This window comes from Montipora capricornis, chromosome 9 (assembly GCF_036669925.1).
Source record: "Montipora capricornis isolate CH-2021 chromosome 9, ASM3666992v2, whole genome shotgun sequence".
NCBI classification, from domain to species: domain Eukaryota; kingdom Metazoa; phylum Cnidaria; class Anthozoa; order Scleractinia; family Acroporidae; genus Montipora; species Montipora capricornis.
In genome coordinates, this window is record NC_090891.1 from 34,564,393 (window position 1) to 34,577,277 (window position 12,885).

The 12,885-nt window shown below is 39.5% G+C and overlaps 1 protein-coding gene across 1 annotated transcript in view; it reads left to right on the forward strand.

Moving 5' to 3' along the window:
* LOC138016506 (uncharacterized) overlaps positions 1-12,885 on the forward strand; it is a 78,939-nt gene that overhangs the window by 25,946 nt on the left and 40,108 nt on the right. The window contains exons 30-49 of the mRNA XM_068863663.1: positions 85-234; positions 846-968; positions 1,077-1,226; positions 2,311-2,460; positions 4,039-4,161; positions 5,442-5,594; positions 5,833-5,982; positions 6,353-6,502; positions 6,603-6,725; positions 7,477-7,626; positions 8,179-8,328; positions 8,736-8,858; positions 9,012-9,161; positions 9,260-9,409; positions 9,729-9,878; positions 10,426-10,548; positions 10,892-11,041; positions 11,833-11,982; positions 12,280-12,402; positions 12,520-12,669. Of these exons, the coding sequence (XP_068719764.1) occupies positions 85-234; positions 846-968; positions 1,077-1,226; positions 2,311-2,460; positions 4,039-4,161; positions 5,442-5,594; positions 5,833-5,982; positions 6,353-6,502; positions 6,603-6,725; positions 7,477-7,626; positions 8,179-8,328; positions 8,736-8,858; positions 9,012-9,161; positions 9,260-9,409; positions 9,729-9,878; positions 10,426-10,548; positions 10,892-11,041; positions 11,833-11,982; positions 12,280-12,402; positions 12,520-12,669 (2,841 nt within the window). The remainder of the gene's footprint in view (positions 1-84; positions 235-845; positions 969-1,076; positions 1,227-2,310; positions 2,461-4,038; positions 4,162-5,441; positions 5,595-5,832; positions 5,983-6,352; positions 6,503-6,602; positions 6,726-7,476; positions 7,627-8,178; positions 8,329-8,735; positions 8,859-9,011; positions 9,162-9,259; positions 9,410-9,728; positions 9,879-10,425; positions 10,549-10,891; positions 11,042-11,832; positions 11,983-12,279; positions 12,403-12,519; positions 12,670-12,885) is intronic.

Sequence of the window (12,885 nt, forward strand, 5' to 3'; positions counted from 1 at the left end):
TACGTCTGTTAGAGCATCGATGTATGTAGTTCTATGTTCAAGGCTTAAAGTACATTGGTCAAATACATGTTTTATTTTTCTCAGACATCAATGAATGCAACCGAGCTGGATTGTCTGCTGATTATCAACACCTTGGTCACAGTTGCCATGAGGATGCTAACTGTTCTAACACCAAAGGTTCTTACAGATGTACCTGCCAGGAAGGTTACATGGGAAATGGAAACCAGTGTGACGGTGGGTTATTGTGACAACAATGTTATCTCGCAGTAGAGCCGAGGTACTTTCACCTTATAGAGAACTTATAAGGGCGGTCAAAGGCGGTCGCTGTGCCAATACTTAACACAAGAACAGCTTGTAATGCTTCGCGCGATTTGTAGTGTTAATTTTCGTGTACAACGCATAGTATGGTGAGAGTGTTTGATTACGCACAGATGACGCTATGGTTATTTTTATCTCCAGATTTTAGTGGGGAATCAATGTTGTCAAAAGCTTTGATTAATGAAAACTTAATGTTGGAAATAATGCGATACAAACTCTAGTTTTTGGCACATTGAGATACGTATCCAAAAATAAAAGATAAAGCGATAAGTGTGTGAGGGTTCAGATTTTCTCGATCTGCACTAGCTATCTATGAGTCTGTGGGAGTGGTCTGAGTTGACCACGATTTGGCTTTATCTTCGCGTGACATACAATGGTAACGTTTAATGGAGGCGTAGCAAGACTTGCACCCCGTTCAATAACGATATGGTACGACAGGTTATTTATATATAATCGCTTTCAATACTTTTTCTACGAGATGCTATTTGTGTCATGCGTGGACTAATATATTTTGTCTTCTTTCTCAGACATCGATGAGTGTGTTTCTGGTGTACACAATTGCCACGCCGATGCCAATTGTACCAACACGAAAGGATCATTCTACTGCACGTGTGATGCAGGATACTCTGGGGATGGAGTCACGTGTGAAGGTTGCCAATTATAATTTGTTTCCAACCTTTACGTTTATTTCCAATGAATAAAAATAGAAGAACGCATGTTTATTATTTCCTATAAACTTTGTCGTGTTCTTTACTCAGATATCATCGAGTGCGACACGAATAGCTTGTCGCTTCATCACAGTAACTTCTCTCATAACTGTCATTCGGACGCCAACTGCACCAACACCAAAGGATCATTCTATTGCACCTGCCTTAGGGGATACTCTGGGGATGGAGTCACTTGTGTTGGTAAGAGAATTGTTGCTTTTATTTTTAAATTAATATTATCAATGTTTACTGACTACATTAATTTAATATTGTGGGTATACAGGGTTAAAACTAACCTATACCGTAGCAGTGACTAAGAAGGATTCCGTCTCTCTAAGGCGGTCTCCTGTGCAACTAGTATTAAGCAGTTGACTTTGGCTTCTTCGTTCGTAACTGTACTGTTTTGTTTCAAGAATTTCCATCTGTCCTGCTGTCTTTACGGCAAAAATCAACCTATAAAAACGTTGCTATTTATGGCACTCGAAGTTGAATCTTTCTCATTCAGCTTAGATCAGTGTGCAACTATATGGATCATTGAAAAACACATAATAGAATTAGCAACCTTCTATAACGTTTGGGCGTCATCGGTGCGGATGAAGGGCAATCGAGGGGAAACACCATTAGAATGTAGGGAATGGTGAACCCTTTACCTATAAACGTTTTTGCGGTCTCCAGCATCATCCGGATCGATAGTGTCTACAATCCCTTCCAGCTTTGATGACGTCAAGGTTGGGTTCCCCATGCACGTTTGAACGTTTTGCAAACTTCGTGCAACACAATAATCGTTAGTTGTTGTCCTTCAGTAGCATATTTGGAGTAACTGTTCCAGGATCGAGTGAGGCCTAACACTACTGTGAAGTCTTTATACCCAATTATTCCATCAGAGATCAACCCTAGTATTGGAATTGGGCCCACACAAGGACAGAGAAAAACTCTGACCAGGGTGGGAATTGAAGTTTTTCAGAGTTTTTCTCTGTCCTTGTGTGGGCCCAATTTCAATACTAGGGTTGATCTCTGATGGAATAATTGGGTATAAAGACCTCACAGTAGTGTTAGGCCTCACTCGATCCTGGAACCGTTACAACACAATAATATCCAACAAAGGTACTAGAATTTCTCATGGTCTAAATCGTAACCAATGATGGGGTTTTCAATTGCAAGAAACTTAACGCTAGCAATCGGTGCAGTCCTTATATGACTTTTATATTTACGGCTTTTTATTTTCAAATGGCAATTACAAAAGACTCCCTTTCTTATTGAGATTCATCGTTTTGTTTTGCTTTAGATATAAACGAATGCCGCCCTGGTGAATTTTCTAAAGAACATCTGAATCTTTCTCACAACTGCCATGCTGACGCCGGATGTACCAATACAAAAGGATCATTCTTCTGCACATGTTTAAGTGGTTATTCTGGTAATGGAATCATGTGTACCGGTACGTTAAGTGAAAAATAATTTCTTTTCAAAATCCTGCATGCATGTGAACTCCTGATCCAGATGTAAGTTATGAAATCCTTTTCATCAGATGTTGTCAAAAGATAAGAGGGCCATTTCCAGTTAATAAGTCTCAAATAAATTCTTGCACAATGTTTTTTCTTAATTTACCGAAAGTAATTGACTTCTTCTCCACGCGTATCAATACAAAGGTTTTTCCACTAAACTGGGTTTCTTCACGAGTATAACGTATAACGTTTAGTATCATAAAATGTAATACGGAGTTAAGATGGAGGGACAATATCAAGAAGGGCATGAGCAAGCTAGACTTGACTGCGAGAAAAACAAGGGGCAGTACCAACTTAAGGAGAAGAATCAAGGCAACTAACACCGATTAGGGATCTGTACTGGAGTAGTAGAAGTAGTATGAGAAAATATAATAATCATTGGAAAAGTTATAGTATGTAATACAAGTAAACTGCACAAAGCATGATCCCGTTACGAGCATGCGTAAAGTGTGTTACCATTTTCGAGTTGGCTTGTATTTACAAGTACTGAAAACATGTGGCTGAATCATGCCAGTAGGTGAAGCTATAATCCTCGTAGTTATGAACGCAATTTTAGAGTTTGGTGAAAAAGCCGGGGTGCGGGGTGCCGGGTGCCGGGGTGCCGGGGTGCCGGGGTGCCGGGGTGCCGGGGTGCCGGGGTGCCGGGGTGCCGGGGTGCCGGGGTGCCGGGGTGCGGGGTGCCGGGTGCCGGGTGCCGGGGTCTGAAAACACGGGGTGACAAAATAAACTAAACAACGAAAACAACGTGTGAGCATTGCTACTCTAAAAAAACACTTTAATGGGAACTTAACTGGAACATTTCAACTGAAATATAGCAGTAAGTAAACGTATTGTGCTAATAAGTTGGTTCCAGCGGCTGAGAATACAATATATATTTAATGGAAAAAGGTTGACAAAAAATTCTTAGAGAAAATATCTAACAGTAACTAATTAAAACAAAGATCGATCGTTTGAAAAATACGGTTGAAATAACGAAATAAAATTACGTTATTATTTCATAATTATTTTTTCCAAGTTCAAATTGCCGGGAGAATTTTTATTCTAAAACGCCGCTTCAATGGGAACTCAACTGGAACATTTAAACGGGAACCCAGCAATAACGTTTTCTAACATATTTATCAACAGGTTGAAATCATAAAAATATTAGAAAAATCAATGTAGTATATAGAAAAAAGTTGCAAAGTTTTCAGGCTTCTCTACGCAACTGCTAACATTGCGTTCATAACTGCGAGGATCATAGCCTCACTCGATTTCATATCCGCAGTACAATATATGATTCCTTTCATATATCATTTCATTCGTTGAATCATGCAAATTGTTGTACTATATTCTTTTTTTTCTTTCCTTTTTACAACAGGATTAGCGGAAAGGACTCCTGCAAATCTTAACTAGGCAACTAAACAAAGAATCGAAGACCTAAATGTTTTACCATGAGCAATATATTCAAAAGCGGAGAAATGTTTCAAACAAAATAAATGACGTGCTGTGTGTTCGTTTTGTTATATTTCCAGACATAGAGGAATGTACATCTGGAAAACACAATTGCCACGACGACGCCAACTGTACCAACACCAAAGGGTCATTCTATTGCACTTGTCTTAAGGGATACTCAGGAGATGGAGTCACGTGCGATGGTAAATGAAAATATGACGATGGACCTTATTCCAAAATGGCAGTCATTTTAGTATTCTTTTGTTTCCTTGCAAAGTGGCCCTTTTGGCCTCGCTTTCAAACGTAGAATTCAAAAGAATATTTCAGTCGGGGCGCAGCTTTTTACAACCTCTAATTTCACAGTGGATCCCTGTAAGACGCAGCTCTATTGTGTTTATGTCATGGTCCATTGTTTCTTTTGTATCCTTCTTTGTGTCAATTGTTTTCTGAACCAATCCCGAGAGTCGTTCCGAGAGCTGCGTGGCGGCCAGTATATTTAACTTTGAATGAGGCCAAAAGGGCCAATTTGCCTATCAAACAAAAGAATACTAAAATGACGGCCATTTTGGAATAAGGTGTATAGCAGCCGAGCGCATTCAATGTACATTTACTGAATTTGCTTAGCAGTAAGCACAGTTGCAATCACACACGCAGTCAACACAGTTGAGGTCTTTAACAATGAAATACATTCACCAAAATTCATATTAATTCGCTTCGTTTTAGTGTAGCAAACTTTTTTTTTCATCTGGCTGCCGTCACAAACGCAACACACCCGACAGTAAAAAAGGAAAGCTCGTGACGTGCCTACCAGTTCTACTGTTAAAGACAAAGTGTGACCCCAGTAACTATTATATATTTTTGATCAGATCATACATTTTGCTAAGTGTTTCTCTAAAAGTGCTTCTTCGATCAAAAAATTACTTCCTTATGCAGTTCATATTCAGTTCAAAGTGTGCTTGCTTGTCACTAGACCTGTGAAGTTTGAGGCCTTCGTTTTAAGCAGACGATTGTTTCTTTCTGGTTAAACGTTTTTAAATAGCGGTCAGGCATTACCAAATTAAATATCTTGAGAGAGCTGGGTCGAGGAAAAAATCACGTCAAACACTCATTTTCTCAAGAATGCACTGTGTATGTACAGAAACGGATTTGCATGGAGCACTGGAATCTCGAGATTTCAGACTGCTAAACTTGCGTTTTGCAAAGTAAATATGCTTCGTCAACGCAAGCTGTATTCTTAGTCAGGTGGTCTTTGACGTCATTCTCTCCTTCAGTTCAGGTTTGAATGCGAGAGGTGGCTGACCGTAACATCCAAAGCCAGAACTCAGAGTAAAAACCTTTGAATCCAAATTAGAGCTTCTTAATTTGAAGGAAAAGAAAAGGGAATTTTTGATCGTAGTGGCACTTGAAGGAACATTAAGTACACTGTCATCTTGTTAGGAACTCAAAGTATCTTGAAAAACTGTTTTTACGTCTTTTTGGCCAGACATAAATGAATGTCATGTTGGAAGTTTATCTCGCGATCACATTGGTAACTACTCACACAACTGCCATGTTGACGCCAACTGTACCAACACCAAAGGATCGTTTTACTGTACGTGTCGTACGGGATACTCAGGAGATGGAGTCACGTGTGTTGGTGAGTACAAGATAATTCATTCATCAGTGCTGAGCAAACAACACGACTGTATTATTACTTAGAAAACAATTCTAGAGAATGTGTTCCTACAATATTTCGTGAAAAGAATATAACACGAGTAACCGTGACAAGCCCGGAAAGAGCAACTTTTACTGATGCAATAACTAAACAAACATAAATACAAGTAAAGTAAGGGGGAAATGACGCTGATTTTTTTTATTTGTTTATGTCACTTTAGATGTTAACGAATGTTATCCTGATGAAATATCTGATGCATATCGGCATCTTAAGCACAACTGCCATGCTGATGCTGAATGTACAAACACCAAAGGATCGTTTTACTGCAACTGCCTCTTTGGTTACTCTGGTGATGGAGTCACGTGTTCTGGTAAAGATAGAGATACATAAAGTAACCTTTTAGCAGCTAGTTTAACCAATGTTTTTGCAACAGAACAAAGGCTACAGGAGGAATGAAAACAACAGATTATTAAGTGCAGTTCGTGGGTATATTATTTCACTGTAAAACACTTTAGTTTAGTCTCGGGTCCAACGACATAGGGCCAATTTAGAGGCGAAGCTGATTTTGGTATGTAAATTAAGCACAGACCGTAAAACGAAAGTTAACTATGACGTGTTATGTGATCGCGTAGTACGTCTTATTAAATTTTTTATTGATGGTTTTCTTGTTTTACCTAACTAAGCCTCGGCAACCACAACATATATTATAAGGCCTCTAACTCATTTCGTATCCGTAATAGATATCAATGAATGCGATCCATCTGGTTTATCGCCTGAATACAAAGACCTGGCCAATCTTTGTGACGCTGAAGCCAATTGCACAAACACTAAAGGTTCTTACAATTGTGGCTGTCAACAGGGATTCGCGGGCAGCGGAAAAGATTGTAACGGTAAGCCGAAGATTTGCAGACGAGAAAAGTCATCTTTATTTTCTAAGCCACAAATATTTCATTCGGATAGGATCAACTTAACTTTTTTGCGCTTTTGAAGATATCGATGAATGTTCATCTGGAAGTCATAATTGTCACATTGATGCCAACTGTACCAATACCAAAGGATCGTTCTACTGCACGTGTCGAAAGGGATACTCTGGAGATGGCGTCACGTGTATTGGTGAGTGTTAACAGGGCCCAGCTGTTCAAAAGCCGATTAACACTAATCCCAGCATAAAAATTAACCAAGGGTTAGGTTTAATTAACCAAGGCGTTTTTTTCTCTACTCCCAAATGCTGTTCAACGCTGATACAAAAGTTCGGCAAAACTTTACATTAGAAGAAGTCAATCTTGAAAAACAAAAATAAGCAAAAGAAACTTTCACCAAAAAGTTGAAAACCTGATGAAAAAGAGTTTACGCTACTCCTGGATTAAGTTAATCGGCTTTCGAACAACCGGGCCCGGAGAGTAGAAGTTCCACATGATTATACCATATCTTTATTTTCCATCAGATTGGAGACTAGCTTGTTACGACTTGTATCTCCCAACCATGTTAAACTAGAAAGAACAGACTACAACACCGCGAACTCCATGTCGTGCAATTTGCGAATAGAATGTGGGTTTTTAGCGTCCCAAAGAGTTATGAAAATTTGTTATGGGAGTACAGTTTACCGTCCAGATCCCATTTAGGCAGGACTTACTCCTCGGTTTTTTTGAGGGCAGTCCAAGGGCAGAACCAACTGAGCCAACCAGAGGGAATAGTGCTGTAAGCTTAAGGAGTTTCGCGTGAAAAAAGTGGTCTGACAACTTATATTCACGATGTCCAAACGATTGCTAAATTCGAAGTCCACAAAAAAGGAGTTGTTTAACGAAGAATCTATGACAGCTTTATGTTTCTTTTCTTTTTTTTTTTTCATTCTCATCTTATAAAGATATAATTGAGTGCGACGACAAGAATCTAGCGCCTCAACACAGAAATTACTCCCACAATTGTCACGATGATGCCAACTGCACCAATACAAACGGATCCTTCTACTGCACGTGTCAGACGGGATACTCTGGGGATGGAGTTATATGTTCAGGTAAACTGGGAAGTTGTGGGTTTACAGAAAAATGGAATTGTGAATGAAACACATTACAATCGTCCGTTATTCGATCCATGATCATGATATCAAGCAATAAATGACTGCGCCGTCCTGTTTGATCCTCCAACGTCGAAATCCCTTCGCCAATGTGTATATCGTTTGGCTTGGAATTAAACCAAGTACTCCAACAGTTTTTTTCCTGAATATCTGTTGTATGTTCGAGTTGGGCCCGGGATTTTCGAAAAACACCTTTGTGATTAAAGTCATGGGGCATCTACACTCATGACCACTCTATTTAACGTGTTGGCAGTAAATGAAATTGCGAAGAGGTTCTGTTTACACTACGTTCCCTACTTCCGAAGTAGTATATGATGCTTTTTACTTGCTTTTTATCATCTTCATCACCACAGCACGGAACTCGCGATGAAACTGATGTACAGTACAAGAATGTCATTATGAAATAGTAATTTGAAGTTGAAAAAACGGTCCCTTTGTGATAATATTTCTCGTTCACTAGAGTATTTTGACCCGTCATTTCTTGCATTTCAGACGTAGACGAGTGTATTCCGGAGCAATTGTCAAATCAGTATTATCATCTCGGGCATGACTGTCACACTGATGCCAACTGTACAAATACAAAGGGATCGTTCTACTGTACTTGTTTGACTGGTTATTCTGGTAATGGAGTGGAATGTACAGGTAGGTGCTGGTGACTGATCCGCATATCACCATGCGCGGAGGTATATAAGTGGCGCAATTTTCATCATTATATATAGATATTTTATGTTTGCACTCACAATAATGATAAGCTAAACGTGTATCTTGAATCTTAAATTGCAGTAAAGAAAATGGTCTTCGACAAAATCCTTTGTCTGCAAATATGAGCTTTGTTTTAAACGCTTGAAAACTCCTGATCCATATGTTTTAAAACACCTCTTTAAGAAGCATGTGATTGGCAGTAAAGCAAATTGGATTAAAAGAAAATAGGAAAATAAACGGCATAAAACGCCAAGTTGGGCAGATCGTGCCATTGCAGAAGCTGATTTCTGGGGTATTTGTCGGGTTAAGAAATTGCAAGAGAATATAATAACACATTTCCTTTTTAGATATCGAGGAATGCGCTTCTGAAAAAGACAATTGTCACACTGACGCTAACTGTACCAACACCAAAGGGTCATTCTATTGTGCATGTCACCATGGTTTCTCTGGAGATGGTGTCACATGCGTGGGTAAGTGAAGTTTTAGGGACAGGAGAAACAGATATACTTTTTGTATGAATAAAGGTTAATTTGCAGAAACAGGATGATTTAATATTCACACGAGGTAAAAGCTATAATAGCTGGCCCTTAGTATAGCTGTTATGTTTAATTTATATTTTTTAGATGTAAACGAATGCTTTCCTGATCATATATCCAAGGACTACTTTCATCTCCATCATAACTGTCATGAAGATGCTAACTGTACCAACACCAAAGGTTCATTCTACTGCACGTGCCATACGGGATACTCTGGAGATGGAGTCACGTGTGAAGGTAAAATGCCTGAGTTTACTTCTTACCCAAAGCGTTTAGTCAGTCCAATCCAGGGTGTAGATGTGTTTCACTGGGTATCTGCGTTTTCTTTGTTCTAGATGTAAACGAATGCTATCCTGAAAAAATATCCAAAGATTATCGCCATCTTAAAAATAACTGCCACGTTGACGCCTACTGTACTAACACAAATGGATCGTTCTATTGCACGTGTCATACGGGATACTCTGGAGATGGAGTTGCATGTGTGGGTAGGTCATTTTATGATTTAGTGCCTTTATGCTGTTGAAATTGGTCTTCTTGCCAACTTACCTAAACATTTCACCTGAACACGAAGCCGGCAAACTGCACATTTCCTAGCTTAAAGTACTGCACGTCATTCACTATTGCAGGCGCTCCAGGTACGCTTTTCAGACGGACTTAAGGAATGTTTTCCCGATCCCAAAAATGCGTTCACAAGATACCGTCAAATTAACATATTGAAATATGACAGACTATGTGAAGAACATAATCGGTCCAAAATTACCTTTAGAATGTACGTGTATGTTAACGCGATTTCTTACAAAATAGACATTGACGAATGCAGCCCACTTGGATTATCCTCTGATTACCAGCAGTTAGCTCACAAATGCCACGATGATGCCAATTGTACTAATACCAAGGGATCCTACTACTGTACGTGTCAAGTCGGGTATTCCGGCCCTGGGGAATATTGCACCGGTGAATATTCTTTTATATCATTTAAAGTAATAGGGAAAAGGTATGAAGAGATCGTCAATCAAGATATATTTTCGAAGGTTAACACAAAAAGCCTGGAATTGTCTCCATTCGGTGAAGAGAAGAAATGTATGGGAAAGTGTGTGATATCATTTGTGTCATCATATCAGAGAATCCAAAATCGAATTAGGAAATAATACTAAACAGCTGGTCAGCGAGACATAATCGTCTTTTGCGTTCGATGTTTTGTAATTCGTTTGGGATAAAACGTATGATTAATTGACAAAATGCATTTCAGACACCAATTCACCCGCTATTATTCTCGAGCTTGATGCACAGTGGATTAGTGGTGAGAGCAGTGCTCTTGTTTGGGCGCTTGATCAGATCTCTCTCGTAGCTTAAGGACGATCTCTTGCAAATGCTTATTGCTTGTGGAATTCAGTCTCTACTGTGATTTGTACATATTTGTTTGAAGATGGAGATTACTTAACTACTCATTCAAAGTAATAGGAGTGAAAATATCAATATTTCAACATTCTCTTTCTCTAAGATATTGACGAGTGTGAAACTGGAGTGCACAACTGCAATGCTGATGCCAAATGTACTAACACCAAAGGGTCATTTTACTGTACCTGTCATACAGGATTCTCCGGGGATGGAGTCACTTGTGTTGGTAAGACCAGAAAGTGTTCCATCGTTTTCAAAAAAGATAATCTAAAACTTGAATCACTAATATCCTAACGTCTAAATTCTTCATAATGATCTAGTAGATTTCCCTATTTGCACATTATCTAATCCAGAAAGCTGCCCATGTTTCACTGACAGGATTAACCATGAACATTTTCCATGTAGTTAATTTTCAAAAAATTGCATTTCACACTTATTCAGTACAATATCTCATGATCACGAAGTAATCTCGTACCACAAGCTGAAGCCTCAAAGCGTCGCAAGTTCTTATCTTCATAGTCTGTGGCTTTGAACACGTTTTTAACACATACATTATGGCTTCATTGCAGATATTGCTGAATGTGATGACAAATCGCTATCTTCCGATCATAGTTATTATGCTCACAACTGCCACGTGGATGCGAATTGTACCAACACCAAAGGATCATTCTATTGCACTTGTCATACGGGATACTCTGGAGATGGCGTTATTTGTACAGGCAAGTGAGGCTAAAAAATTCTCATCGAAGATTGAAGAAACGTAAAGACGACTGCAGCCAGTTGTATTGAAGTAAACGTGTTCTTTGTCGCGTCCAAAAATTGGGCTCTCTTTCGGAGACTGACTGGTAACCAATCTGTACTGAAACCTACCATTTAATGATCATCTGTCTGTCTTTCCTTGGCACCGACAGGATCACCTGCTCACAGACGATCCTTTTTACTGTATTTGGACGACTTGTTTCATGACTGCCTGACCCGATTGTAGTGCTTTACTTGCGATGCAGCAATGTGATTGCAAAGGGAATACCAAGGCTGATCGTCCATGAATGAGTCCAGTATTCAAATGTAATAGTCTAAACCTTTTCATGACTTCAAGGGACAGTTTACATGGAAGGAAGGAGATCCTAGCACAAGAAAGATCCGATAAGATAGATCATCCTTGTGTTTGCTTTTTGTTACTCTGTTTCGAAGGTTCATACTTGGCGCTTGTGCTTGCATCCTCCTGGCTACAGGATACTCCATTTAGTCGAAATATCCTACTAGTACCGAAAATCAGACATGACGGAGGGACGAGCCTTCATCTTCTTGGTTTGTCCAATTACCAACCATACTTCCAACTGAAACCTCTGCATCGCTATGTACAACCAGGGTAATAGCTTATCCCCATGTAGTAACTCTCGAGATCAAGGATCTACCTTCTCCCAAGTAAACAGCCGCAGAATGAAGACACTATTTTCAGCACAGCTGTCATTTCCAAACACATGACTTAGCTTTCCTTTTGTTTCTTCAGACTTGGATGAGTGTTTTCCAGATGAAATATCAAAGGAATATGAACTTTTTGCCCACAACTGCCATGCAGATGCCAACTGCACCAACACAAAGGGATCATTCTATTGCACGTGTCTAAATGGTTATTCTGGAGATGGAGTCTCTTGTGTCGGTACGTTAGATCACTATGCACTTGCTTAATTCACTTTAAGAAACTCCTGATCCATTGCAATTATAACTTTGATTGGTGGAATGTACAGTCGTAAGATATACTTTTAAAATGGTTAATAATTAAAGGCTCTCATGCTATCACTGGCGATTAAAAATTGCATTGCTCAGTGACAAATCCCGGCTTATTCGCTCTCACATCACTGTTCTTTGTAACCCAAAACGTTTAATGTTAACATCTGATAATAGGCTAATCAGACAAGCGGTAATTATTTATTGATATTAACGTGAAAACTTTCAGACACAGAAGAATGCGTCACAGAGACAGACAACTGTCACGTTGACGCTAACTGCACCAATACGGATGGCTCGTTCTACTGCACTTGTCACCATGGTTATTCAGGAGACGGAGTCGAGTGTGCTGGTAAGCAGTGAGAATTGATTTACCATGTAGACTTGCTTTTTGCCAGATTCCGAGGTGTTGCGACTTAGAAAGTCGGGTGATGAGCAAGATAGTAAAGTCATTGTTTTTCTGTTTTAGACGTCGACGAATGTTTCCCAAGTCGCATATCCAAGGAGTACATCTTTCTTGCCCACAACTGTCATGCGGACGCCAATTGTACAAACACCAAAGGATCATACTATTGCGAGTGCCATACTGGTTACTCTGGAGACGGAGTCACGTGTGTTGGTAATTATGTGGAACCTTCTCTGTATTGACGCGCGCACATTCGGAAACCCAAACTTCACTAATTGATAGAGCCTAAGAGGGGTTAAAACTTTAAGGTCGTAACATTACTTTTTGAAAAGCCCGGCAATGTCTGAACTTGTGGGAGCCAGACCATGAAATTTGATTTGGTGCATCAAAATTCCGTCGATCCCGAAGGCTATAACAGCTTAAAATAAA